The 24,557-nt window shown below is 34.2% G+C and overlaps 4 protein-coding genes and 1 pseudogene across 16 annotated transcripts; 4 read left to right on the forward strand and 1 right to left on the reverse strand.

The window, feature by feature from the left end:
• Positions 1-447: 447 nt before the first annotated feature.
• Positions 448-5,131, reverse strand: LOC104788219 (BAG-associated GRAM protein 1). 4 transcript variants are annotated; one of them, XR_015557989.1, is made up of 19 exons: positions 4,662-5,040; positions 4,494-4,544; positions 4,322-4,419; positions 4,020-4,095; positions 3,620-3,748; positions 3,472-3,518; positions 3,033-3,153; positions 2,793-2,909; positions 2,688-2,717; positions 2,499-2,598; positions 2,307-2,412; positions 2,153-2,222; positions 1,850-1,996; positions 1,662-1,766; positions 1,370-1,516; positions 1,201-1,254; positions 1,031-1,094; positions 858-919; positions 448-769 (listed from the first exon to the last, which is right to left on the reverse strand). XR_015557989.1 is itself a non-coding variant. In XM_010513939.2 (18 exons), the coding sequence occupies exons 1-18, from the start codon at positions 4,854-4,856 to the stop codon at positions 641-643; spliced, it is 1,779 nt and encodes a 592-aa protein (XP_010512241.2). In that variant the 5' UTR covers positions 4,857-5,131; the 3' UTR covers positions 448-640. The 4 variants fall into 4 exon arrangements, 2 of the variants coding, with proteins under 2 accessions (XP_010512241.2, XP_087307509.1); XR_015557990.1 differs by lacking the exon at positions 2,307-2,412; XM_010513939.2 differs by lacking the exon at positions 2,307-2,412 and having other exon boundaries at positions 2,153-2,259; positions 4,662-5,131.
• A 1,067-nt stretch (positions 5,132-6,198) lies between these two features.
• Positions 6,199-9,394, forward strand: LOC104788220 (uncharacterized). Its single transcript, XM_010513940.2, has 6 exons — positions 6,199-6,343; positions 7,124-7,594; positions 7,688-8,010; positions 8,111-8,161; positions 8,231-8,700; positions 8,777-9,394. Exons 2-6 carry the CDS (start codon positions 7,200-7,202, stop codon positions 9,092-9,094), a joined length of 1,557 nt encoding a protein of 518 aa, XP_010512242.1. The 5' UTR covers positions 6,199-6,343; positions 7,124-7,199; the 3' UTR covers positions 9,095-9,394.
• Positions 9,395-10,739: 1,345 nt separating this feature from the next.
• On the forward strand, positions 10,740-14,164 carry LOC104788221 (uncharacterized). 4 transcript variants are annotated; one of them, XM_087451386.1, is made up of 2 exons: positions 10,740-11,187; positions 13,308-14,164. In XM_087451386.1, the coding sequence occupies exons 1-2, from the start codon at positions 11,159-11,161 to the stop codon at positions 13,918-13,920; spliced, it is 642 nt and encodes a 213-aa protein (XP_087307512.1). In that variant the 5' UTR covers positions 10,740-11,158; the 3' UTR covers positions 13,921-14,164. The 4 variants fall into 4 exon arrangements, with proteins under 4 accessions (XP_087307512.1, XP_087307513.1, XP_087307510.1 ...); XM_087451387.1 differs by having other exon boundaries at positions 10,748-11,187; positions 13,324-14,164; XM_087451384.1 differs by having other exon boundaries at positions 10,790-11,187; positions 13,261-14,164.
• A 3,787-nt stretch (positions 14,165-17,951) lies between these two features.
• On the forward strand, positions 17,952-21,206 carry LOC104788222 (protein IQ-DOMAIN 13). 6 transcript variants are annotated; one of them, XM_010513941.3, is made up of 7 exons: positions 17,992-18,354; positions 18,834-18,921; positions 19,018-19,128; positions 19,247-19,714; positions 19,799-20,008; positions 20,096-20,212; positions 20,323-21,206. In XM_010513941.3, the coding sequence occupies exons 3-7, from the start codon at positions 19,045-19,047 to the stop codon at positions 21,004-21,006; spliced, it is 1,563 nt and encodes a 520-aa protein (XP_010512243.2). In that variant the 5' UTR covers positions 17,992-18,354; positions 18,834-18,921; positions 19,018-19,044; the 3' UTR covers positions 21,007-21,206. The 6 variants fall into 6 exon arrangements, with proteins under 6 accessions (XP_010512244.2, XP_010512243.2, XP_087307514.1 ...); XM_010513942.3 differs by lacking the exon at positions 18,834-18,921 and having other exon boundaries at positions 17,952-18,354; XM_087451388.1 differs by having other exon boundaries at positions 17,999-18,354; positions 19,799-20,212.
• A 776-nt stretch (positions 21,207-21,982) lies between these two features.
• On the forward strand, positions 21,983-24,259 carry LOC104788223 (L-type lectin-domain containing receptor kinase V.5 pseudogene; annotated as a pseudogene). Its single transcript, XR_015557991.1, has one exon. The product of XR_015557991.1 is annotated as an L-type lectin-domain containing receptor kinase V.5 pseudogene (transcript).
• The last annotated feature ends 298 nt before the right edge of the window (positions 24,260-24,557 follow it).

Genomic DNA, 24,557 nt, shown 5'->3' on the forward strand with positions numbered 1-24,557 from the left:
CCCACTTTAAAACTAGTTTCCCTAATTTTTAGAGAATCAAAAATTTTAAAATCTTGAATGGTAAAAAAATAGATTTTCAAAAAATCAAAAACCAAAATCTACTTAAAAATTAGTTACCATTCAAGACCTTAATCTTGTCTTGAATTCTTTTTTCTATTTTTCTTTTTATAATAAATTTTTAACACAAAAATCTTAAAACCATAAACCAAAATCTAAAGTCTAAAAACTAAAATCTAGAATTCAAAAACCACCCAAAAAAACTTGTAAACATTCATGGCCAAAATAACATTCATGGCCAAAATGTTTGAATTTTGTTTTGTTCTTATGGTTCAGTCTATAATAAGATTACACAAGGGTTTATGGTACAATTCATTGTTTTCACAGTGTTCTTTGTTTGCTGTGAAAATTCACAGGACTTAGTATTTTGGTTTGCGAATACAGAAAGAGTTGTGAGAGAATCCTTAATTTTTCTTTGTCAAAAGTACAAGAAATCAGACAAGCGCTTGTAAATATCCATTATAAATTATAATTACCGTTACCACATATACACTTTAACATGTAGAAAAGAAGGAAAAAGCTGATCTTAAGTTGGCTCGAGAATGAAACTCTGAGAAGCTTTTTGATCTTGGTAAATTAGGTTTTAGCTGATGTTTTCTGCTGTTGGAGATGATGAAGTAGACTTGTCTATATCGCCAAGGCTACTTGAGGAAGAGTGTGACTTGAGATACGACAATGCCACTTCTATCATCACTTCTACTTCTTTCTTGTACTGTGTAAAGTGTCAAAGACAAGTGTATCAGAGAAACCTAAAATGTCGCCTTTTAGTTTATCAATTGAATTAAGGGCACCAAACTAACCTCGTCAATTGCCCCTGCTTTAATCTTCGATTGCATCAAGCACCATTTCTTGAAATGTACACCTGTTGATGAAGCCAAAGAGATCATTCCACACAGTGTGCATTGCAAATTTCACACTGCCAGATAAGTAGAAATCATAAATAGTTTGAGGATGGGTACTTGGGTTTACTTACCGACTTTTATATCTAGCACAGATACAGTCTCCTCTTTAACTTCCAAGCGCCATTGGCAGTGGACCTGATATACAAACAGACTTTATAAAGCATGCCAAGGTGAAACTTGATTGGTGAGTTGCAAACAGAATGATGAATCGAGAACCAGATTTTCGTCATAGGCAACATACCTCAAAGTAAGACCCAAAAGGAACATCATGTGGCTGTTGCACAGTTTCAAAAACCTGAAAGAAGGAAAGGCAAGTATCATCAGACAGGATTTTCTTTTTCTATTTTGCCTAAACAACATAAGCAACTACTATATCCAACGGGAAACAAATTGTAATGAATCATTCCTACCAGCACTTTCTTATCTGGTGATAGAACAACGTGCTGCCATTCCGTCACAGCAGTGTCTGGTGGACACATCGGACTATTACAAATGGATCTGAACTTAATCTCTCTAACTTGGCCATCATATTCTTGGGCAGTATGCCACGGCTCAATCTAAAAAATAACAAACAAACAACAATGAAGTGCCGGAGAAGTTGTGTCTAAAGAGTGCAGCTTTAAAACATGTAAGCAATGCAGTGGAAACCGCAAAAAGAGCACATATGTATGAAGACTATCTAGATATCAGTGCCAAATTTACATTAAGGTTTTTATCCTTCCGAGCAGATCTGTACTCATTAGTATAAGTGGAATCATCAGCCAACAAGACGTTCAGGACTTGCTCAGGTGTGCTGGCAAAAACATCCTGCACACAAGAGTATGATGCAGAAAATTCAGAAGAATATCTTCGGACAACTATAGCACTAACAAGAAAAACCAAATGATTACATTGTAGATGTTGACAAGGACTTCTTCCTTGACGAAAGCCTGAAACTTTACAGGTACAGCTGCAGTATCTTCAGGAGGTTTAACTTGTACTTTACCACCTCCTTTCACAGAGCTACTATGAGCACGTAAAGCAGATTCTGCTCTCTCCTATATGGTAAGAAAGCCACCCCACAGATGTAACATGTTAAGATTTCAGTCGACAACATCAATTTTACTCTTAATTAACCAGCAAATATTGAATACAGCATGCGGTGACAGAGTAACGTATAAACATAAAATTTATTTATAAAAATGGAGAGAGACCTTCTTTTCAACTTCTAACATTGCATGATAATTATTAACCGCACGCTGCAATGCTTTTAGTGTATGGTTCCTGTTCCAAAATGATGCAAATTTATACCTCACTCTACCTGAAATAAAGAAGGAATTCCACAGAGACATAAACATAACAAAGCACCACTATAGATGACAAACTCCAAAAGCTTTGTTCCTACAGAAAAATGGCTATGCCACGAATCAAATGGCAAAAATGTTCTTGCTGGCTTGTGCAGGTAAAACAGTACCTATCAAACAAGTTTTTGCTGAAGATAAAGAAAGGCATGAACGTTGATGTCATCAAAAATATCCAATAACAAACATAATTACTAACCATCAGGAGTCCCAAGAGGGGGAACACCATGTCCACCAGCTCCCATCCGTAGTATGATTGTTATAGCTGGGTTTATCAATGCATGTTGGCTTCTACGAATCTATAATAAACAATGAAAATCTATGTATGGTTAGTCCGCTTATCAGTTTAAATCAACAGAAATTTGGGTGGTTAAGAAAAGACTACTACCTCATCTATATCTCCGAGAGGGACAACAACCTACAAAATGTGATGAGGAAGTTTTTAGCATTGGTTCAAAGAACTCAAAAAGTAAGTGCTTATAGATGCCCTGACCTTCATTTGCTTAGAGAAAACATTGGAGTGAAAACATATGTGCCATGCGGAAACATACATTCGGCCATGATACAAGAATGACCTCTCCAGGGCACATGAATAACTATGCTCAACAACCTAAGGAAAATGAACATGCTTAGTCAGAGTACTGAACGTGTAAAGGCAATCCCATATGAGACACTCAATTTTTCAACTCTCGTATGAGATTACTAATGATACATTTAGTACTAGTTGATTTACCTCATCGGGGAGGAGATCAAATATCGTCTGCAGAGGTCCTGGCTTTAGATGTACAATTGTTGGGCCTTGCTGATCCAATGTGACCCTTCTTCTACAGGCTCCAGCATATCCGGTTACAGCCCTATATCAAATCCATTTTGTCCAAAGTTTTAAACCACAAAGACTAGTAAAAATCAAGTCAGAGATGTGGTTCCATTCAAAATGAAAACCAGCCAAATGCAAGTAGTGTGTTTTGGTAAACCAACAAACACCCCCCCCCCCCCCCCCCCCTTTTGCTTTCGTCAGCGAAAAACAGTGATAGATGTTGTAAAAGTTATCCCACTTATGCAAACAGATCAAAGCCGTAGCCAAATGGTCATGGACCAAGACGTTTATCATTCTCCTTCTAAACAAGATAAACCCAGCTAATAGTAAGGTTGACGTAGAACTGGAGTATTACCTAGGAGCGTTTACGGGTAGTTTGATTGCATTAATGTTAAGACAAACCTGACAAACAAAATTAGATTAGATTCTAGAAAGCAAAGAAGGATTAGATTAAAACCCTTTGAAGAGAAAAATACACAAACAGTAACTAAGGAAAAACACACCTGCCCAGATGGGCTGTCTAATGAGTGCCACACTGGACCCGTTTGGCCTTCACGTTCAACACTAATAGTTACAGAGCCAAGAACAGTACTTTTCCAAATTATATCCCAATCATGAATTGTTACATTGATCTGCCATCACAAATATATGGTAAATGTTAGAAAAGGTGCATGTTTTGTATCCAAAATTATTGAATCCAGATGCCTATTTTAAAGAACAAGTCTTTATGGTATTCTTTACCAAGTCATAAATACGCGAAATTTTCATACTAGGAGATATCAAGGGTTCAAACTTAGTGATAAACCCTATGGCCTATGCCTCAGCTTTTAGGTGAAATTAAGTTTCTCACATCATCCCACAAAAGTCCTAAAGCATAATACAGCAGTAAATGATTTTATTAACCTTGACAGGAAGCTCATCAGTGGGAAAATTGAACTCTTCACCCCACATTGGATTTCTAGAGCCAGGGACCATAGAACTGTAACAAGCAGAGAGAGAGAGAGATACATTAACATTAGAACAATCAGATGTGTAAGCTCAACAACCAAAAAACCACCAATATACGTTTTTCACTTATTTCGGATGGATGGATAGAGTTTGTTGAGAAGAAGCTATAGGACAGCGTAAAAGAGTTGTTCACATGCTCCTTTTGAAAAGTTGTAATAAAAACTAAATAGGAAAAAGGATATATATAACAAAAAAACCTGAATCGCTTTTCTGATCCACAATTGACAATAGCATAAGGATCTGAAGTTCCATTTAAGTTAGCACCAATGAGATTCTTAGCAGCCAGCAGTTCCACCTAAAAAAGATACATACACCCACATTGATGCAAATGTAAGAATCAGTCAAGTCACAACACTAAGAAGCAATTACCTTGATTATATAAGCAGCATTAGTTTGAGCATCTCCTCTCAACTGTCCTATCTACAAAAATAAGTGTAGAAACTGCAAAAGTCAAAAAAATTTGGGGGAAATTACTGCAAAATTAATCAAACCCATCAATTGAGAGAAACGACGAATTAAGAAATTAAAAAAAAAAACCTTGTCTTTGTCAAAGATGGTGTCACCGGAATCGAGATTACGGGACCGATCAAATCCAACACCACCGACATCGTCATCTCCGCCTCCTCTATAAGCGAATAGCCAATATGAAGCGAATAAAAAAAACGAAGCGACAACCGCAACCTCAATCTCCCACGACGACGGTAATAAAACTTCAACCGCAGACTGAACCATCTCTCTCGATCAAACAAATTTTGAAATCTATGGATTTATCTTATGGAGGATCACACGAAAGAGAATCAACATTTAGTCTAGAGAGAAGAGAAACTTCGCCTTCTCGAGAAGGAGTGAGTCAAAAAAGGACAATCAAAGAGAGAAAAAAGGATTTTTTAGAAAGAACGAAGAAACTGATAAATTAGTTGTGGAGATGGAATTTACGTAGTTACCCTTGGAACTGGAAACAGTTACTGGCTGGGGGAAGTCGAGGACTGTAACGAGAACATGAGGGTAGTTCTGGTAGTTTAAAAGTTTTCAACGTAAATAGCAGTAACCGTAGACTACTACTTTTTCGTTTTTTTTTTATGAACTGAAAAACCAAAAAAAAAATCTATACAATTTTTGTACTTGTTGAAAAGGTATAACTTGTAAGAAAGATAGTAATATTTTTTTAGAAGCTTACTAAAAGCCGACAGAAAAAAAAAAAAAAAAAAAAAGAAGCTTACCAAAATTGAACTTCGTCAAATTGAATCAAACCAAACAACCTAAACCAAAATTGAACTTCGTCAAATTGAATCAAACCAAACAACCTAAACCAAAATTGAACTTCGTCAAATTGAATCAGACCAAACAACCTAAATTAATTTGGTTTAAAGTTTGCAGTAAAATTGTCCATCCGAGACAAGAAAATTGATGAAATGAATTTCAATATGGTTATACAGTGGTACTCTAATCCTATCAAAACTTGTATTACCTAAATCTTATAATCCTAATTCTGTTTGCAAAAAATTCGTCGATTTGTGAGAAAACATAGATCATATGAGAATATACGTGTTTATGAAGATACCGGATTTCAGTCTTAAAATCTACACGGTAAATAATAACACTAAAATTAAATGTTCATCTTATTATATAGTCTTTGCTTTTAAATCTGATCTAAAACTTTCAAATAAAAGTGATATAGGAATCAAAATCATCAATCAAACTATAGTGCTTGACTTTTCTAATGATTCAATGTTTTTTCTTGAAACAAAGGTGTAGAATTAGATTTATAAGAAATTAAATAAAAGACAATAAAGTGTAAAAAAATATATTTTAGATAATTTAATATAAAAGTTTTATTCATATTCATATTTTTTTTTTTGCATATCTAATTAACAATTACGTAAGAAAAAATCCAGGATACAATAGATTATGATATATAAAACCTAATAAACCGGATAAAAGATCCATAATAAGACTAATATCAGTTAAATTATCGGTTCGGTTTTTAAAAGAAGTGGTTTTAATCGAATGAGAAGAGGCCACGTGGGATACAAAGGAGACAGATAGAGAGGGAAGGACCCGTTTTAGGTTTTTTGAGTCAGGTATAAATAGACTTTTTGATCACTTGACGTTTTTTTAAGTTGCCTTTATACATTCCCTTCTCCTCCTCCCTTCTTCTTCTCTTTTACTCCTCTTCTCGCCGCAAACACACCAAACCCTCTCACTTACTTCTTTCTCTGGTAATCTCATCATTCCTCTATCTTCTTTCTTGTATATGTTAGCTCTTAGTTTGATTCTTTATTAGTTTTACTCATTTGCTTTGCTTTAGATTGGTTCCAAATGTTTTTTTTTCTTTTTTCTTTTGTCTTTGTTGATGACATGTGAGCTCCAGCTCTGTTCTTGTTCGTAGGTTAGATTCAGTTCTTTGATGGTTATTTATATTCTTTGAGCATAATTGTTGAGAATTGAACTCGGGTTTTGTCCCCGTTGCTTAAAAAGTTTCGAACTTTGTAGATTGCTATAGCTTCGTTCAAATCCGAACATAAGGAATACTTAGAATGGACTTAGATTGTGGTACCCAAATTGAGATCTTCTATGCTTAGTTCGGTTGCAAATATTTTACCCTTTACTTTCTTTTCTGCCTTGTGAGCTCCAACTCTGGTCTTGGTCGTGGGCTAGCTTCTTTGAGTAGAATTGTTATGAATTGAAGTCTGGTTTGTCTTAGTTGCTCAAAAGTAATAGATGCAGCTTCAAATCCGAACATAAGGAATACTTAGGTTGTGCTTCTCTTGGGATTACTTACAAGATTTTACTCTGGCTTTGAACATAAGCCTACAGCTTTGTCTTTTATTGTCTAATCTAAGTAATTTTGAATACTTAGGTAATGGAATTCCAGATTCTTTTAGTTAGTTTAGAAAGCAAATTGGTATCTTGCTTGATGTATTCTACTTTCAGTATGAATGTTATATGAGTTAGCTGTAAGTTGTAGCAGAGGTACTCACAGTCTTTTATATCTCCAGGATCTTCATCGTGGAGCATCAACGGGGTTTTAACTTACGGGTTCCAATGTGAAATAAGAGTGTTATATCAGTTGTGATGACTGTGGCTGAACCACATATGGAGCTCAATCAAGAAACTAAACAATTAGATGCAGATAAGTTATCGCCAAAGAAAGAACAAAGTCTTGGAGGAGAAGATGAAGAGTGTGGTCTTCCCAGTGCTAATACAAGTGAGGAAACTGTGACTTCAGTCTCTGGTGGTGAGGAGTTGGATGTTGAAATAGTTGAATCTGATGAAAACAAGACATCCACTACTGATGAGGACCCAAACGCTACTGAATACTCAAGCTCATTTTCCGACACTGAATCTGAGAATGCTGACATGTTGCTTAATGGAGGACTAACCGGAGAAGCTGAGGTTGAATCTCATTATTGGGATGAAACTGATCTAGGACCTGCTTATGATTCTTTTAGCAGCATTTTTCATTTTAGGTGTGTTTTCTAATCCTTCTCACAGTCCTTCTTTTATACTGACTGTTCTTGCTGTTTCTCTAATTAGTACTCTCTTCTGTGTGTGTTTTCTAGGAAGAAAAGGCTAACTAATCACTGGAGGAAGTTTATTAGGCCACTGATGTGGCGATCCAAGTGGGTTGAGTTAAGAATTAGAGAGTTAGAGTCTCGAGCATTAGAATATCCGAAAGAGCTCGAGTCTTATGATCAGGAAAAGCTTGAAGCTAATATTGATCCATCTGTGTTGGAAAGTTGTGGTGAGGGGATCAAGTCATTGCCTTTTTCTAACCCGTGTTACAAAAAAAGAGCAGCAAAGAGGAGAAGAAAGCGTAAGAAGGTCGAGAGCACAGATGATATAACTTCATATATGGCATGTCACAACCTCTTTTCTTATATCGGTAAGAGACTAGTAGTATACTTGTATATCAGTATTAACTCCATAACTCTGTCCTTGCTTTGCGCATATCCTTCATAATATGTCTGCGGTTTTTGTTTCAGAGACCAAGAGATTGAGCTCAGATGGAATGTCATTGGCTGATGATTTTGGTGGTATGTTCAATATTATCTCATTTTGTTTATTGTTAATGTTTTGGTGTACTGAGATGTTGCTTGGGGCAGATGCAAAAGATCCACGGATTGATTCAAAGGAACTGGAAGACTTAGATGACGATGACTCACTTTTTCATCACCGAGAAGGGGATAGTGTCTTAGAAGAGGTTCTCTGGAAAATTGAGCTAGTGCATTCTAAAGTTCATAGGTTGAAAAGCCAGGTTGAAGTTTTGATGTCCAAGAACGCAGCAAGGTTCTCATCCTCAGAGAATCTGAGCCTTCTTGCTGCAAGTTCTGCTCCTAGCCCAACTGTTTCTGCTGGAGGAAATGGAGATGTGCTCTCCATTGGAGCGATTTACAACTCTTCACAGCATATGACAGATTATGTTCTTGGTGATTTAGTTTTCTCATCCGAAGGAGTGATTTCGAGCTATGGAGAAGCGTTTCATATTCCTGACATAATCGAAAGTACCGTTGGTCTTTTCGCCGATGCTGATGTTACTTTACATCATCCCCAAATTGGAGATTCTTGTGAAAATGTAAGTTTCTCTTTGATACTTTAGTGATGTGTCAACATCTGCTTCTATGTATGTTTTCTGATTCAACTTATTGCAGATTTTGGATAATATCTTGATTCGAAATGGAGTGGCTGAAGAAATGAATGATGATTTGATGGAAACTAGTTGCCATGACGAAACTGAGAAACCAGAGGAAGGAGAAGGAACCAGTGTGCCGCCATTGCAGCCAAATCAAGAAACAGAACAAGATGACCAAGAAGAGAAATCTTTGGTACTACAAGGCCGTGAAGATTCGGTTCTTAGATCATGCTTAGCTACTGAAATGCTTGTTCCTAGAAACAAAAGGACAAGAGGTGGAGAACGTAAAGCGAGTTCTTGGTGCAAGAAACATCTCAGCGATCCTGAAAGCCAGTGACTGATGAAAAAAAAATCACTAAGCTTTTGATGAGCAGAGTCTCTCATGCCTCTTTGAATCAGCTACTATTTCTACTTCAATCTTCTGTTTCTGAACATTCTTTAGTTTTGGTTTTTCTTTCTTTCTGCAGTATCTGTGTGTTTTACAGAACCATGTAACTTTGTTTTTTTTTTTTCATATCATTTTCTTCTTTAGCTTCTTTTCTGTTTTATGATGATGAAAAGTTAAGAGAGAAGACACACTGTGTATAAGCTTCAGATTTCTATTACAAATTATAGAAAACCATGTCTGCTCTGCTTAGAAGAACATGTTAAGATTTATGCCTTTAGCTTCTTCTTCTTCTATTCACCCTCCTTGGTTTCTGTATTATATAGTTACTGTTTCACGAGTATATAGTTACTGTTTGAACCCATTAATTGATAGAGCATATAGTTACTGTTTCACGAGTTTGTAGTCAAATTATTTAAATCAAATGTTTGGAACTGATTTATATTTTTTTAAAAATTATGAGATGAGAAAGTATGAAGGTGGATTCTTTGTGTAGCTTTGGTGGCCTATCATGTGCCCTTGGTGGGTGATAATCAAAAAAGTGCCTACTTCAAGTGGAAATTAATCTGATTCTGATCATCCCGAAAAAAAAAAAAAAAGATTAATAAATATAGAAAAAAAAGCTTCAAGTTTCAGCTTTAGTTGTTTGTTTAAATAATTGTTGGGCATTGAATAATTAAATTAATTTACCAAAAAAAAAAAAAAAAACTAACAGGACCAATCATAATGTTTGCAGCAGCTTTTTGGAGGTTCTTGATATAACACCACCCACGATATCATATTGAGAACCATGATTGATTATACATACTATCTACATTTTTTAATGACTTGTTTGATCTCTCTATAAGTGTCCTCTTATTTTTTATGAATCGCTTATCACAATTCTAGCACGCGGTGCGAATATGCGATAGGTGGTTTATTTTGACAAAACGAGTATAAATAGAAATGTGACTAGTAATTATTTTATCGGTATAACACATATAGTACATGATGATTCAATAAATTTCATAGAACGAAAACAATTTATTTGTGAAACTGAAACAAACCCTCTTGCTATGCTTGAATTTTTTTCACATCATTATATATTGTAAAACAAAAATCACAAGAGGGGTTTTGTAGATATATATTATTTGAAGGACATTGCATATATATACATCGTTATGTGTAAATATTACTAAATATATGCCAAAGCTAATAAATGCTCTAACTATGATGCATGCCCATAATAATCATCTTTGAAAAGAAGATGGTCCCATGAGGTTAACATGATTAATCCAGCACTTAATCCCTTTCTTAATTATTCTCATATGTAGTCTATATTATATTAGTAAATCTCTATTGGATCGGAGGAGGATGAATATAACATGTAAAATATTTCATAAGAATTTGTAATATTGAATGTTTATATCATCAAGTGTCGAATTATAAGTTTCTTTTATAAGTAAATAAATAGATTTGTACGATAAGGTCCATAATTTTGTAAAAGCTTGTAAATCTTTACGTGAGTTTCACTATTGTAATCGAATAACCAAACAAAATCATTAGACAAGAGAACCATTCTGCTTTATATTTAATGAATATAACATGTAAAATACATGAATGATCAAGGCTCATATCATGAGATTTGATGAGAGAAGACTACTCTTTAAAGGCTTCCATTGAAAGTGGATCATGAGGACTATGGTAATTGCATTAAAAGCACCAAAATTCTCTTCATCACTTTCTCTTTACAAATTTTTGAATCTCTTACCTCTCTCCACAACTACAAGACTCCTATGACTGTAAAAAGCAAGAGAGAGAGAAGAGAAAACAGCAACTCTTAAAGAATGAAATAAAGAGGAAAAAAAAAAGCTAGTCAATTGTTTAACTCACACTCCCCCCTCCCTCTCTCCTCTCTCAAATTCTGTATCTAATATTTGGCACTGGACAGATGAAAAGTATCCCCAACTTCTTCTCCATCCTTTGGCTATCTCTCTCTCTAAATTGTTCACTTACTCACTCTTCTTCTTCTGTTTCATGCAAGATTCAAAGACCTCACCTGCAAGGTATGCCTATTACCTCACTCCCTTTAATGCTTAGTTTTTTTGGTTTTGCTTCAAAATCAATCAGGGTTTCATAAACACTCACATGATTATGTAACTGTTTGGGTTTTTCTCTTAAAAGGAAAATGAAATACCATATCAAAATCTCATTCTTGCAGAAAGATTAAATTCTCTTCTAATACATGATCTAGTATAGTTTTCTTTTCTGAAATTTGGTTCCAAACTAGATAAGCAGTCCAATTCTCACCTTCAAAGTGATTATTTTAAGTCACAGTTTATTAAGACTAAAACTCGAACGCTTATTTGATTATTTGATAACTTCAAAGGAATCTTTGATTTTTTCCATCAATAGATGGTAAGAAATTAAGAATAGAGTTTGTAATTTAACAAACATAAAATAAAATTGGACACTGCAACCTGCCAACCTAGCTTGGGCCAATGTTGGGCTTAATTAATCTCAATTCTTCCCAACCGTATTGTTTGTGTGTTCTTTAAAGATAAATAATTGCCAGCTACGTCAAGTATACGCCAACACATGACCACACATACAAACAATATAAATGTTTTGTTACCTACACGAACTATTGTCATTACATAAGTACATACATAAACTAACATGAGTTATGTGTACAACACCATAACCATCTAATTCCGATGATTTGCTTGCCGGAATCCGGTATTGACCGGTATTGACCGGCGTTGACCGATGTTGACCAAAAAAAATTATTTATCTTTTATAAACAACAAAAGTAAAAAAAAAATACATAACTTTACTAAAAGATTATATAATAAATTTTTACTACAAAATAATACAACAAATATACATTTTCCTTTTATAAATTCAAAAGTTGGTTTTTAATTTTATACCATATCATTTTTATACCCTATTATATTTTATTATGTAGCATGTTATTAAATATTTTTATATAACAAATATATAACAAATAATGGTAAATCAAAAGTTTAGGTGCAATATACTTTGACCAAAAAAAAAACAATATAACAAATTAGACTCAATTATAAAAAGTCTATGAACATTTTTAAGCCAAAAGATTTTAAGAAAAGATTATAGGTCTCATCATTTGTTATATACCCTATTATAGTTGTTATATATAAAAAGGAAATTTTTGTATATAATAAAATTTTACTACAAAATATTATAACAAATATACATTTTCCTTTTGTATATAACAAATATAATATGGTATATAACAAATATACATTTTATTTTGTATATAATAAATATGATTTGGTATAGATTAAACTAACTTTTGAATGTACAGAAGAAAAATGTATATTCGTTATACTATTTTGTAGTAAAATTTATTTATATAATTTTTTACCAAAGTTATGTAATTATTTTGTTAATTTTTGTTGTTTATGAAAAAAAAAATTGGTCAACACCGGTCAACATCGGTCAACGCCGGTCAATACCGGTCAACACCGGACTCCGGTAAAAAAAGTATCCGAATTAGATGGTTATGGTGTTGTACACATAACTCATGTTTGTTTATGCATGTCCGTATGTAATGACAATAGTTCGTGTAGTTAATAAAACATTTATATTGTTTGTATGTGTGGCGATGTGTTGGCCTATACTTGACGTAGCAGGCAATCATTTTTCCTTCTTTAAAACGGCCATAAATGTATACTGCGACAAGATACGTATCAAATACAAAAAAGACATGTAAAGATAATAAAGATGCTTTGTTTTAATGGATTTATAAATTTCAGATTCTTTAATTATTTGTTAAAGATATGATCTCATGTCTTTAAAAAAATGCAAATATAGTTACTGATCCATATTTTTGGTAAATAAATAAAAATCCTAAAACAAATTAGTATTTTGTTTCCTTTTTAAAAAAGTCAAAGAAGAAAATAATAGTTTTCCTTTTTCCCTAAACTCAAATTTGGAATCTAAAAAAATTACCCCAATTTCAGAAGAAAGTTGTAAGTAAATTAGCTTAGCTTCTCCAAATTTCAAATCTCATACGCGCTTTTGATTATACATTAACAAACCAATGATGGATAATAATTGATACATCAATGTTAAATTGTATATTTATTTGTTAATAGTCATCAGAGATGTGTGAGTGTGACATAAAAAAGGTGATGACAAACAGAAAACCTTGGTACCAGAGAGCTATGGCGGTGGCGAGATTCGCGACGAGTTGGAGAACAATCCCTAAATCATCATCACAACAACAACAACAACAACAAGCAGAGATTAATATTCGTACGTCTCGAAACCCTAGCGTGAACAACAAGTCATCGTCGAATCAAAACCAAATCCATCATCAGCTTAGGAAGTGCTCGTCTTTGAAAGTAGCTGCGAATTCGTTTACTAGGGTTTGTCTCTGTTCTCCGATCGGTCCATACGACGACGTTTTCCGAAACTATGTTCCCCCGAGAAGAAGCTGTAGCTATCCTCCGTCGAAGCCTCTTCCTATGGTGACGGAGACGGCGATTGAAACGGCGGTGGCAACAGCGACGAGGATGAGTACGGATTCATCATCAGGGAGGAGGATGTATTTTAGAGGGAAGTCGTTGAAGGAGAACGCGTTGATGAGGAGGTTTGTGGCGGCGGAAGAAGAAGCAATGATGGAGAATAGAAGGAGAGATGAGATGGAGATTGTGAGGAAGAGGAATCAGATGAGGAGGAAGAAGAAGCTTGGACCTAGTCCTCTTAGTCGTATGGTTATTGCTGAAGAAGATGAACAAGCTTTTCATCATTGAATTCAAGAACAGAGAAGAAACATTCAAAAGAAGAAAAAGGAAATTAAGATTTTTTTGCTTTTGTTTTTGTAATTTTCCTTTTCTAATTTTCCTTTTCAGAGATAATTAACCGGAACACCGTGCCGTTTAATGCCCACATGGTAAACGGTGCCGTTTTGTTTATTTAGCTGTTTTTTGTGGGAAAGGTTTAATGTGAAAGATGGAAGGAAGGTAAACACAATTAAAATGGTTGATTAATTGTCTATTTGGTCCGGTTAAACTTGATAACTTTGGTAATGGATTACTGGTGCTAGACTACTCATTTGAGATTATCTTTGTTGATACAGTATATAGTATTATTTATAGTACTATATTATATAGTAATGGATTATGGATGGATGTAATGCTTAAGGTTGAAGATTAGTTGGTTTTGTGCTATCGTTCTCTTGATCAGAAACTTAGTAATAATTAAAATTTAAGTCAATATACATTACATAATAGTCCGTGGATGTGTACATAATTGATTTGTTTATTTATTTATTTTAAGAATGTCAATGTAATCTAGTCTTTATGTAATACTAGAATCTGTACCCGCGCACGCGCGGAATTTTAATTTAAAATATTTTCTATTAATCTAAATTCTTGAGCTCAAATATATTTATTCAAAATTTTAAGTATAAATCTATATAAACGCTAAACTTACTTTACTAAGTGATATACAACAAATGTATTGTTGAAGATAATGTTTCATTGTTATATTTATTTGGTTGAGATTTTAGTTTAATTATTTTAGGAATAAGAATCATTTAATATAAAAATAATTAATCATTTGAAGTTTAAAAGATTAATCCATATAAAAGTCATTTTTATTTTACTAATTTATATATAACATATATTGTCTAGTATCACAATAATGTTTTTTTGGCAAATCAACAATATATCACGTAGTAACAAAAAAATGACTTTAAAACCTCCCTAGAAGAGTTTATTCCACATTCATATCCCACAAAAATATCTTTTTAAAATTTCTAACATCGAAAGTCGATGGTTGACCTAATTATAGAGATTATTTAAACATAGCGATATCACATTAAATGCAAATATACAAAATTTCATTAACATTTTTATTGCTATGTCACTACAATGGAGTTTTCCAAGTGCATTACCTGCCATAATGGAACTTCCGACCAAGTTAAGAATGCTTAGATGGTGAAACGATTAAACCCGACAATGAATATCTATTCACTAATCTAAGTTACATATTTGTCTAAAACCCTTATATGTATGTTATTTTCAGATGTTAATTTTGTGATACAACCTTAGATTCATCTTCTCAAAAAAACATGGTGTACTTTAAATATGTTGTTTCTGCCAATTTTTTCGGTTAAGAGCATGTAATAGAATTGATGAAATCTCAAGCATGTTTTATATTTTATATTTTATCATGTTATAGAATTGTAGCTCCGGTTGATAATATGCATTGTGAGATATGTTATACAAATCACATGTCACTTTTTTTTGTACGGCTTACATATCATTTTTTCTATATTTTATGACCATTGATTTTGTTTTTTTAGATGGATTATTTTTCCAAGATTCTTTTTCATAGTTTTCCCAAAAAAAAAAGTGTGACCATTTTAATGTCTTCGTTTTAGATCAAAACTTTAAGTTGAGGTGAGTAATTAATCTTTTATTTTTCTACAAGTGAAATTTCATAATAAATCTTTGTAATATATGTTTCTTAGAAACAAATGTTTCACTTCAATTTTATTTTTATGTTTAGAATTTTATAAATACAACTACATAAATTGTTTTTTTACTCCACCATACATTAAAATCTTCCTTCTATTCTACAACTCATTAACCCATTCTAAATTTTGGAATATAATCATTTTTTGGTTAAAATTTAAATAATAACATTACTACTAAATTAAATCCACAGTATTATTTTTACTATTTTAAAATATTCATTTATTTTACTTTTATTATTTACTAAAACAAATTTTATTATTGTATTTACTATTTAAAATTTTAAGTAATCTTACTTAATTCGTTTTTATTTAATTTTTATATTATTAATTATGAGTAATAAATATGCAATGAATAAATATTTAAAATATTATTTTTAATGCAAAAATATATATATCATTGCTTAGGTGGATGATGATGTGGAGGAATGAGAAGAGAGAAAAGTTAACTTTATATATATAGATTACTGCATGCATGCATTTACATAAAACATAATTAAAGGTATGGAGTTTAGTATTATGTATTTTCGTAATTAATTATATATAAGAACATTCTATCATGATACACGTCTAGTTAGCTTTGCTTGAAAGGCACTCAAAAGCTCGGGTCTCTCTGAAATATCTGACATCATGTGATGTTATAGTCTAGCATTTCCTCATGTTTCCTGTTTATAAACATTTTGTATATGTCCAGATTTCCCCTAAAGACATAAATCAACAAATAATTATACCGAAAACTATACTAATACGTACTTCAATAATTACATCATGATTTGTTTGGAATTAGTAACTTTGTTTTGATTTCTTCTCAGCTAATTGAGTAATTTTAAATGACTAAAACAATCTTCGATAAATATTTAAGGCTAATATCGACCATAGTTAATGGAGGTAGTGGGCATGTATTCTCACGAGTGCATACTGTATTACAAAATCCACAAAATCGGTTATACAAAAAGTTGTATATATCCGACTAGTGATATCAGTGTATAGTTTTTCTAAATTCAATTGCGCGCATGATATATATCTCTAGCTAATCGTATCTATTCTAGATAACAAACGAAATTTGGTGACAAGAAAACTGGAGAAACATAAAGTTGATAGATAGAATAGAAAAGAAGACACAGCAGGCACGCACGCGCACGACCAAAGTGTGTCAGCCTATGAAGAAGAAGGAATGTTGGGAAGGAGACTAGTCAGTTGTCACTTTAGGTTAATTGCAAGTTTTTTTTTTGTTTGTTTTACAATCTTGTTGCTTGAATTATATTCCAAGCTCATATCATTTCATTATTATTCTAACTTACTTTCTAACATCTCGAACCTATGATATCTATTGTTATTACCAATGTATTTCCATTAGTACTGATGAAAGTCTGAAACAACTACAGTAATATATGTTTTATTTAACAAATATATATGTTTAGTACCGTATTTGGGCTATGAGATAATGACACAACTTTTCAATCTAAATAGTAGTATAACTCTATTTTCATATAATATTAAGAACAATTGTCTTTCAACTAAACAAATAACAGTGTTGTTATACCCTTAAGATATGAATGTTTTTCATTATCACAAAAAACCAACTCATGGTGGTTTTAGTTGCTGAATGATTCATCATTATCCATAAAGAGCTAGCTAGACTGCTAGAGTATGATTCCATTACGAAATTCAGTTATAGCTGAAAAATTGTAAACTTTGGAAATGACAAAAGTATCCAAACTTCACATGAGTATTTTTTAAAGATTAATTAGTTTGATATATTTTGGGTCCAAAATTTATCGGTTATAAGCTTTTTTTTTAATCTATAAGTTTAATTAAATTCATCAAACCTGACCAAAAAAAAAATGGAGGGGGACAAAATTTTGACTTAAACAGACATAAGTATGGAAGGAATTACGCGCGTACGAACGAAGGCGTGTGTGGTCGTCAGACACGACCAAAGAAGAATCAACCTTGGTCCTCGTCTTCTACGGTTTTTTTTTTTTTTTTTTTTTTTTATAAAAATGTTTTAAAACTTTATATTATAGCCTTCTTCAATAGCATCAACTGACGTAAAACATCATGATAAGTATAGGACAGAGTCCCTCCACCAAACCTAACCGTTTTGGTCAAAATCTATTATTATTTTTGTAACATCTTAACTAATGTAACTCAAACATTTAACAATTTACAATCATGATTTTTATTATTTGTTGGACTGTTACACACTACTAGCTAGCTTTCATGATCTACTATCTATATCATCATCTAAGTCTGGTTAATTAATGATTATATATCAACAGTCTTTGGTCGAATTTTGAAATCGAGTTTGGTTTCCTTAAAATGTTTGTCTTTACAATGAAGTAAAGGTTAAAAACAACATTGAGTGAGAAAGTGGCCAACTAATTCTCTCTGTACCATCAATCAAAAAATTAAATTGATTTCATTTGATTAATCCAAAAAGGTAGTCAGAGACAGAAAAGAAAAAGGTTTTTTTTAAATTTCTTCCATACCAGCTAGACCCAGAATCAAAGTAGCAGACTTTTAGTTTTTCTACATATTCAAAGTAACTTATCTCCCAAAAAAAACCCAAAATATAGAAAGAAAAAGAATAATATGTTAGAAAAGCAATAAGAAGAAGAAGAAGAAAGAAAGAAAGCAAAATTAATTTGGTTGCTTCTTTGAGTCTTTCTCTGGAACAGCTTTTCTCTGTAACCCCATAATCAAGGTATGTTGCTTCATGCTGTTTGTGATTTATCCCAATGATTCTTTTTCCAATAATATCGTTTTGTTCTTGTTGTTGGGTCTGCTTAATCAAGAAGTTGTGTATTATATATGTTTTTGCTGGTTTCTTTGATCTTATATATCTTGTCTAAGTTATCTTTTAGAGTAATCTTAATCAAAATAATTTCAAACAAAATCGATAATAATACTAATTATCTGCTGCATAAGTAATTTTCTAGTCAATTTTTATGTGATATAATCAGTTTACCTAATTTTGGACTTAGAAAGATAGAGTTCGATTTAAGATTTCTCAAAAGTTAAAAAACTTTCCTTTTTCATGAAAGCTCAACAACTTCAAATCTTTATTTCCTGGCAGTTTCCTCTTGTCATTATTGATTGTTCTTCAGTTTTTTTTTTTTTTTTGTTGCTTTGTTTTAACTCTTTTGTCCTAATCTACTGTTTCTATTGGGAATTATGTTGTAGAGTTTTTTTTTGTTGTGGTTCAATCTATGTTCCTCCTCATTGGTAAAAACAGAACAATCATGCTAAATCTTGGCCATCATCAAACTCAGTAAGCAAATAATGTTTATGAGCATGTGTTTGAATCAAGAAAAGCTTCTTAACAATGTTTTTATATATTTCTGTTTCCTCTATTGTTTTTTAACAGTTAAAAAAGGAAAGTAATGTTTGAGAAATGGGGAAGAAAGGAAGTTGGTTTTCTGCAATCAAAAGGGTTTTCACACCACATTCCAAAGAGAAACAGCTAAGCAACAACAACGTAAGCTATTTTCTTATATGTATATATGTATGTACTTAAACATTTGGTTTTGATAAACTGCAACGATGATTTGAGATGAGATTAAAGTGTGTATATACATTTTTTTGTGTTTTGAAAGCAAGAACCAGAGAGAAAGAGTGAAAACAAAGAAAAGAAGAAGAAAGGTTTCGGAAAGAAGCTAAGGAATGGAGAAACCAATACATTTCTTCCCATTTTTAGACAGCCTAGTAGTATCGAAAAGATCTTGTCTGATGCCGAACGAGAGCACAACCTTGTCTTTAGGCCACCATCTCCCCTCACGGATCGAGCAAAGGCCTCATCTGCCTCTGTTCCATCTCCTTCTTTTAGGCCTGCTTCTCCTAAACTGCCTTCTCAGAGATATGTCTCTTCTCCTAAACCAGTTTCGCCAAGATTTGCTTCCTCTCAAGCCCCTTCTCCGAAGCCCCCTTCTCCAAAGCCTCCTTCCCCAAGAGCCGCTTCGCCTAGGGTTTTGCAGCGACGTGAGTTTGTGCATAGACCAGAGCCAACTCTACTGGTCAGAAATGCTACTGCAACAAAGATTCAAGCAGCTTTCAGAGGTTACATGGTAATGCAAAACATTCTTGATTCTGTTTTGTCACAATAAATCTCAAGGCATTCATAATTTAGGAGATGGAAATTTGTTTGTTAGGCAAGGAGGAGTTTCAGAGCTTTGAAAGGTCTTGTTAGGCTTCAAGGAGTGGTGAGAGGACACAGCGTGAAGCGTCAAACAATGAATGCTATGAAGTATATGCAGCTTTTAGTCCGAGTCCAAACACAAGTTCAGTCACGTCGCATCCAAATGCTGGAAAACAGAGCTAGGAATGATAAAGATGACACCAAATTAGTCTCTAGCCTTATGGTAAGTGCTCTCATGAAACTTAGTTCGACAAGAAAAAAATCTCTCTTAAATATTGAATCATTCGAGCATTATTGTTCTTTATCACAGTCTGAGGATTGGGACGATAGCGTGCTGACAAAAGAAGAAAGAGATGCGAGGCTACATAGGAAGATTGATGCAATGATCAAAAGAGAACGGTCCATGGCCTATGCTTATTCTCACCAGGTATACACTCATGACTCATCTCTTCTTCTTCACTTACTCATCATAGCTATGTAATATCTATGGTTTTTTTAGCCAATAACACTCTGTCACTTTGCTTGTTTGCTACGCAGTTATGGAAAAATAGTCCAAAGTCTGCTCAGGACATTCGAACAAGTGGGTTCCCACTTTGGTGGAACTGGGTGGATCGGCAGAAGAACCAAATCCAACCATTCAGGCTAACACCAACACGACCTAGCCCAAGCCCTCAGCCTCAAACTAGCAATCAAAACCATTTCAGGCTCAACAACAGTTTCGACATCTCCACACCCAACTCATCAAAATCCACATATGTTACTCCATCTAGACCCATTCATACTCCGCAACCATACAGTAGCAGCGTATCAAGATACTCACGAGGTGGAGGAAGAGCTACACAAGATTCTCCTTATAAAGATGATGATAGCCTCACAAGCTGCCCTCCGTTCTCAGCTCCAAGCTACATGGCTCCAACAGTCTCAGCTAAAGCAAAACTGAGAGCAAACAGCAATCCAAAAGAGAGAATGGACCGTACACCGGTAAGCACAAACGAGAAGAGACGGAGTTCGTTCCCTCTTGGTTCGTTTAAATGGAACAAAGGGTCATTGTTCATGAGCAGCAACAGTAACAACAACAACAAGGGTCCAGGTTCTTCATCTTCTAGTGCTGTGGTGCTTGAGAAGCATAAAACCCTCAAATCCGTAGGAAATTTGAGTATTGATTCTACTGTTTCGATGCCTGCAACAGTTGGGAGGAGGGCTTTTAACAGATTTGCGTGATTTGTCTTTTTTTTTTCGAAAAGAAAAAAACACCTTTACTTTTTTTTTTCTCAGTTGATTCTTCTTTGATTTGTTTATCTTACATCAATTTTTATGAGTGGTGATGATTTTGAGTGTTGTTTGTGTTCTTTGATTACGATTTTTACAGATGTAACATGATAATAAAAAGTAAACAACAAAAACAGAGGATTTGGATTGTACAGTGTGATGTGATCTTTATATATCTTAACTAGGGTTTCGATTTTTAAACTACAGAGATTTTGCCTTAGTTGATCCCGAATCTATCTTCTGGGCCAAACAACAAACTTTAACCTTTCTATTGGGCCCAAACTTTAACCTTTCTTTTGTTGTCATCACTCAAATAATGAAATAACAACCAACTAAATTAATTAAGAAAACCAGTCAATTTTGTTTGTCAACCATTGGCCACAACTGGTCGGCCCGTTAGCCAAATTCCTACGTAAGAACCGGGACTTGATCTCGGATGTGATGGTGTCTTCTACCAGTGGACTTACCTCCTGCCACTACACTAAAATCACTTCACAAAAAACAATCAATTTTGATGCGTTATGTAGAAAATTGATAAGAATTTTGAATTCTAGAAAGTATAAAAATTTTGAATGTGCGTAGAGCATATCAATATTAGGAAAATGAAAGGTCAATCATATTAGAAAAATGAAAGGTCAATCTACGTATGATACATTGGCGTCATGTATGAAGTATCATCATTTGACCTAAAAATATATACCTTCTGGTCAGAACTTTGGTTGTGATAATTGACTTGATTTCTTATATTGATTTGATGCTTTCACACTATTAATCCACAATGGATAGGTGATACTGAATAGTGTCAACAAAATATCCTAGTTGTAAATTTTGACCACATGCCCTAAAAGTCAAACTTTTGACTTTTTAGTGTTTCTTCTCAACACTCAAGATATGATGATAATATCACTGTACGATACGATCATAATCTTTTCACGCAAACAAAAAAAAAACATCAATGTCTCTTCTGTCTCAAGCAATTCTTGCTCTGTTCTTTACTCTGTTTTACAATTCCCATGGCTACTTCATCCCACAAGGATCTGTAGGAATCGGCTACAACGGTTACTTCACTTTAACCAACACAACAAAACATGCATACGGTCAAGCTTTCGACAGCGAACGTTACTCAATCAAGAACTCATCAACAGGTCTTTTAACATCTTTCTCAGTCAACTTCTTCTTCGCGATCGTCCCTGAGCATAATCATCAAGGCTCACACGGTATGGCTTTCGTCATGTCTCCTACTAGAGGCCTTCCCGGAGCTTCCTCTGATCAGTACCTCGGAATCTTCAACGAGACAAACAACGGTAACACTTCAAATCACGTGGTAGCTATCGAGTTGGATGTACATAAAGACGATGAGTTTGGAGATATTGATGATAACCATGTTGGGATTAACATTAATGGTCTGAGATCCGTTGTCTCTGCTCCTGCTGGTTACTTTGATGATAAAGATGGCAAATTTAGAAACCTTTCTCTGATCAGCAGAAAGGTAATGAGGCTTTCGATCGTTTATAGTCAACCTGATCAACAGCTCAATGTTACTTTATTGCCTGCTAATATCTCTGTTCCACCTAAGAAGCCGCTTTTGTCTTTAAACCGAGATCTCTCTCCGTATCTGAGTGAGAAATTATATCTTGGGTTCACTGCATCCACAGGGTCGGTTGGTGCAATACATTACATGATGGGTTGGTTTGTTAATGGAGTAGTCGAGTATCCGAAACTGGAGTTTGGTATTCTACCAATCCTTCCTCGATATCCAAAGAAATCATCTAACAGAACAAAAACGGTTTTAGCAGTCTGCTTAACGGTATCAGTGATTGCTGCGTTTGCCGCCTCGTGGATCGGTTTCGTCTTCTATTTGAGGCATAAGAAGGTTAAAGAGGTTCTTGAGGAATGGGAGATTCAGTATGGACCTCATAGGTTTGCTTATAAGGAGCTTTACAATGCCACAAAGGGTTTCAAGGAGAAACAACTTCTTGGGAAAGGAGGTTTTGGTCAAGTCTATAGAGGAACGCTTCCAGGTTCTGATGCAGAGATTGCTGTGAAACGGACTTCTCATGATTCAAGACAAGGGATGAGCGAGTTTCTAGCCGAGATTTCAACCATTGGTCGGCTAAGACATCCAAATTTGGTCAGGCTTTTGGGGTATTGTAGGCATAAGGAGAATCTCTACTTGGTTTATGACTTTATGCCTAATGGAAGCCTTGACAAGTATTTAAACCGTAATGAGAATCAAGAACGGCTTACTTGGGAACAACGTTTCAAGATTATCAAAGATGTTGGGACTGCTCTACTACACCTGCATCAAGAATGGGTGCAAGTCATCATTCATCGAGATATCAAACCGGCTTTTAATCGACCATGAAATGAATGCGAGGCTAGGGGACTTCGGACTAGCGAAGCTGTATGATCAAGGATTTGATCCTGAGACATCTAAAGTAGCGGGAACATTCGGGTATATTGCACCGGAGTTTCTAAGAACAGGAAGAGCAACTACAAGCACTGATGTCTATGCATTTGGGTTGGTAATGCTGGAAGTAGTTTGTGGTAGAAGGCTGATTGAGCGACGTGCAGCGGAAAATGAAGAATACCTTGTGGAATGGATCTTAGAGCTTTGGGAAAATGGGAAAATTTTCGATGCAGCAGAGGGAAGTATACGTCAAGAACGAAACAGGGGACAACTTGAGCTGGTTTTGAAGCTAGGCGTGTTGTGTTCGCATCAAGCAGCATCAATCAGACCAGCTATGAGTGCGGTTATGCGGATTTTGAACGGCGTTTCACAGCTTCCAGATAATCTTCTTGATGTCGTAAGAGCTGAGAAATTCAAAGGATGGCCAGAGACATCAATGGAGGAAGTACTACTTGATGTGAATTCACTGAGTACATTGGAGTTAACAGATTCATCATTTGCTGACCACGGACGTTGAACTTTCAGTTAACCATTTTGATTCTTTGGTTACCAAACCTGAGATTGATGCAGCAACACAAAGCCAATCGATTGTTTTCCGGATATGTACATGAACTAGACCACACTCTCGTCTCCACCAAATTTGTTTTATCCTTCTTTAGTTCTTTATTCTTGTAGAGCATTATATATGTACAATATAATATTTGTAAATTTCGTCTCTGTTTCTTAGCCTGCATAGAGAGGTCTATCCGAAAGTGGGAATTTTAATGGAATGGTTATGAAATCCTTCAACACAAACAGTTACCACTTTCTCAATAGGGAAAGAACAAGATCAAACAAAGTTCAGGTTTATTTTTCTACGGACCATGAAAACAGTTCTTCATATTAAAACCCTGGTACTTCAGAACCTTTGTCCCATCACGATACTGCATATAGTTCATTGCATAATGAACAAGAATAACGGTAAATGATACTGCGTATGCTTTTGAATTGTTATTACCTAATGTTTTAAAAGTGTAAAATCTAATAAACGCTAAGAGATGCAGATCTTGAAACCTAACAAGAAGTTGAAGGAAAACAAAAACCACAAAACAAC

Source organism: Camelina sativa, chromosome 5 (genome assembly GCF_030686135.1).
Source record: "Camelina sativa cultivar CO46 ecotype springtype chromosome 5, ASM3068613v1".
Taxonomy (NCBI): domain Eukaryota; kingdom Viridiplantae; phylum Streptophyta; class Magnoliopsida; order Brassicales; family Brassicaceae; genus Camelina; species Camelina sativa.

Coding starts and splice junctions, on each gene's coding strand:
- LOC104788219 (XM_010513939.2), bottom strand. CDS start 4,856: ATGGTTCAGTCTGCGGTTGAAGTTTTATTACCGTCGTCGTGGGAGATT. Junction 4,420..4,493: donor ATGCTGCTTATATAATCAAG/GTAATTGCTTCT, acceptor TATCTTTTTTAG/GTGGAACTGCTGGCTGCTAA. Junction 1,255..1,369: donor CACCAGATAAGAAAGTGCTG/GTAGGAATGATT, acceptor TCCTTCTTTCAG/GTTTTTGAAACTGTGCAACA.
- LOC104788220 (XM_010513940.2), top strand. CDS start 7,200: ATGACTGTGGCTGAACCACATATGGAGCTCAATCAAGAAACTAAACAA. Junction 8,011..8,110: donor CAACCTCTTTTCTTATATCG/GTAAGAGACTAG, acceptor TTTTTGTTTCAG/AGACCAAGAGATTGAGCTCA. Junction 8,701..8,776: donor TTGGAGATTCTTGTGAAAAT/GTAAGTTTCTCT, acceptor AACTTATTGCAG/ATTTTGGATAATATCTTGAT.
- LOC104788221 (XM_087451384.1), top strand. CDS start 13,270: ATGTGTGAGTGTGACATAAAAAAGGTGATGACAAACAGAAAACCTTGG.
- LOC104788222 (XM_087451388.1), top strand. CDS start 19,045: ATGGGGAAGAAAGGAAGTTGGTTTTCTGCAATCAAAAGGGTTTTCACA. Junction 19,129..19,246: donor AACAGCTAAGCAACAACAAC/GTAAGCTATTTT, acceptor GTGTTTTGAAAG/CAAGAACCAGAGAGAAAGAG. Junction 19,715..19,798: donor CAGCTTTCAGAGGTTACATG/GTAATGCAAAAC, acceptor TTTGTTTGTTAG/GCAAGGAGGAGTTTCAGAGC.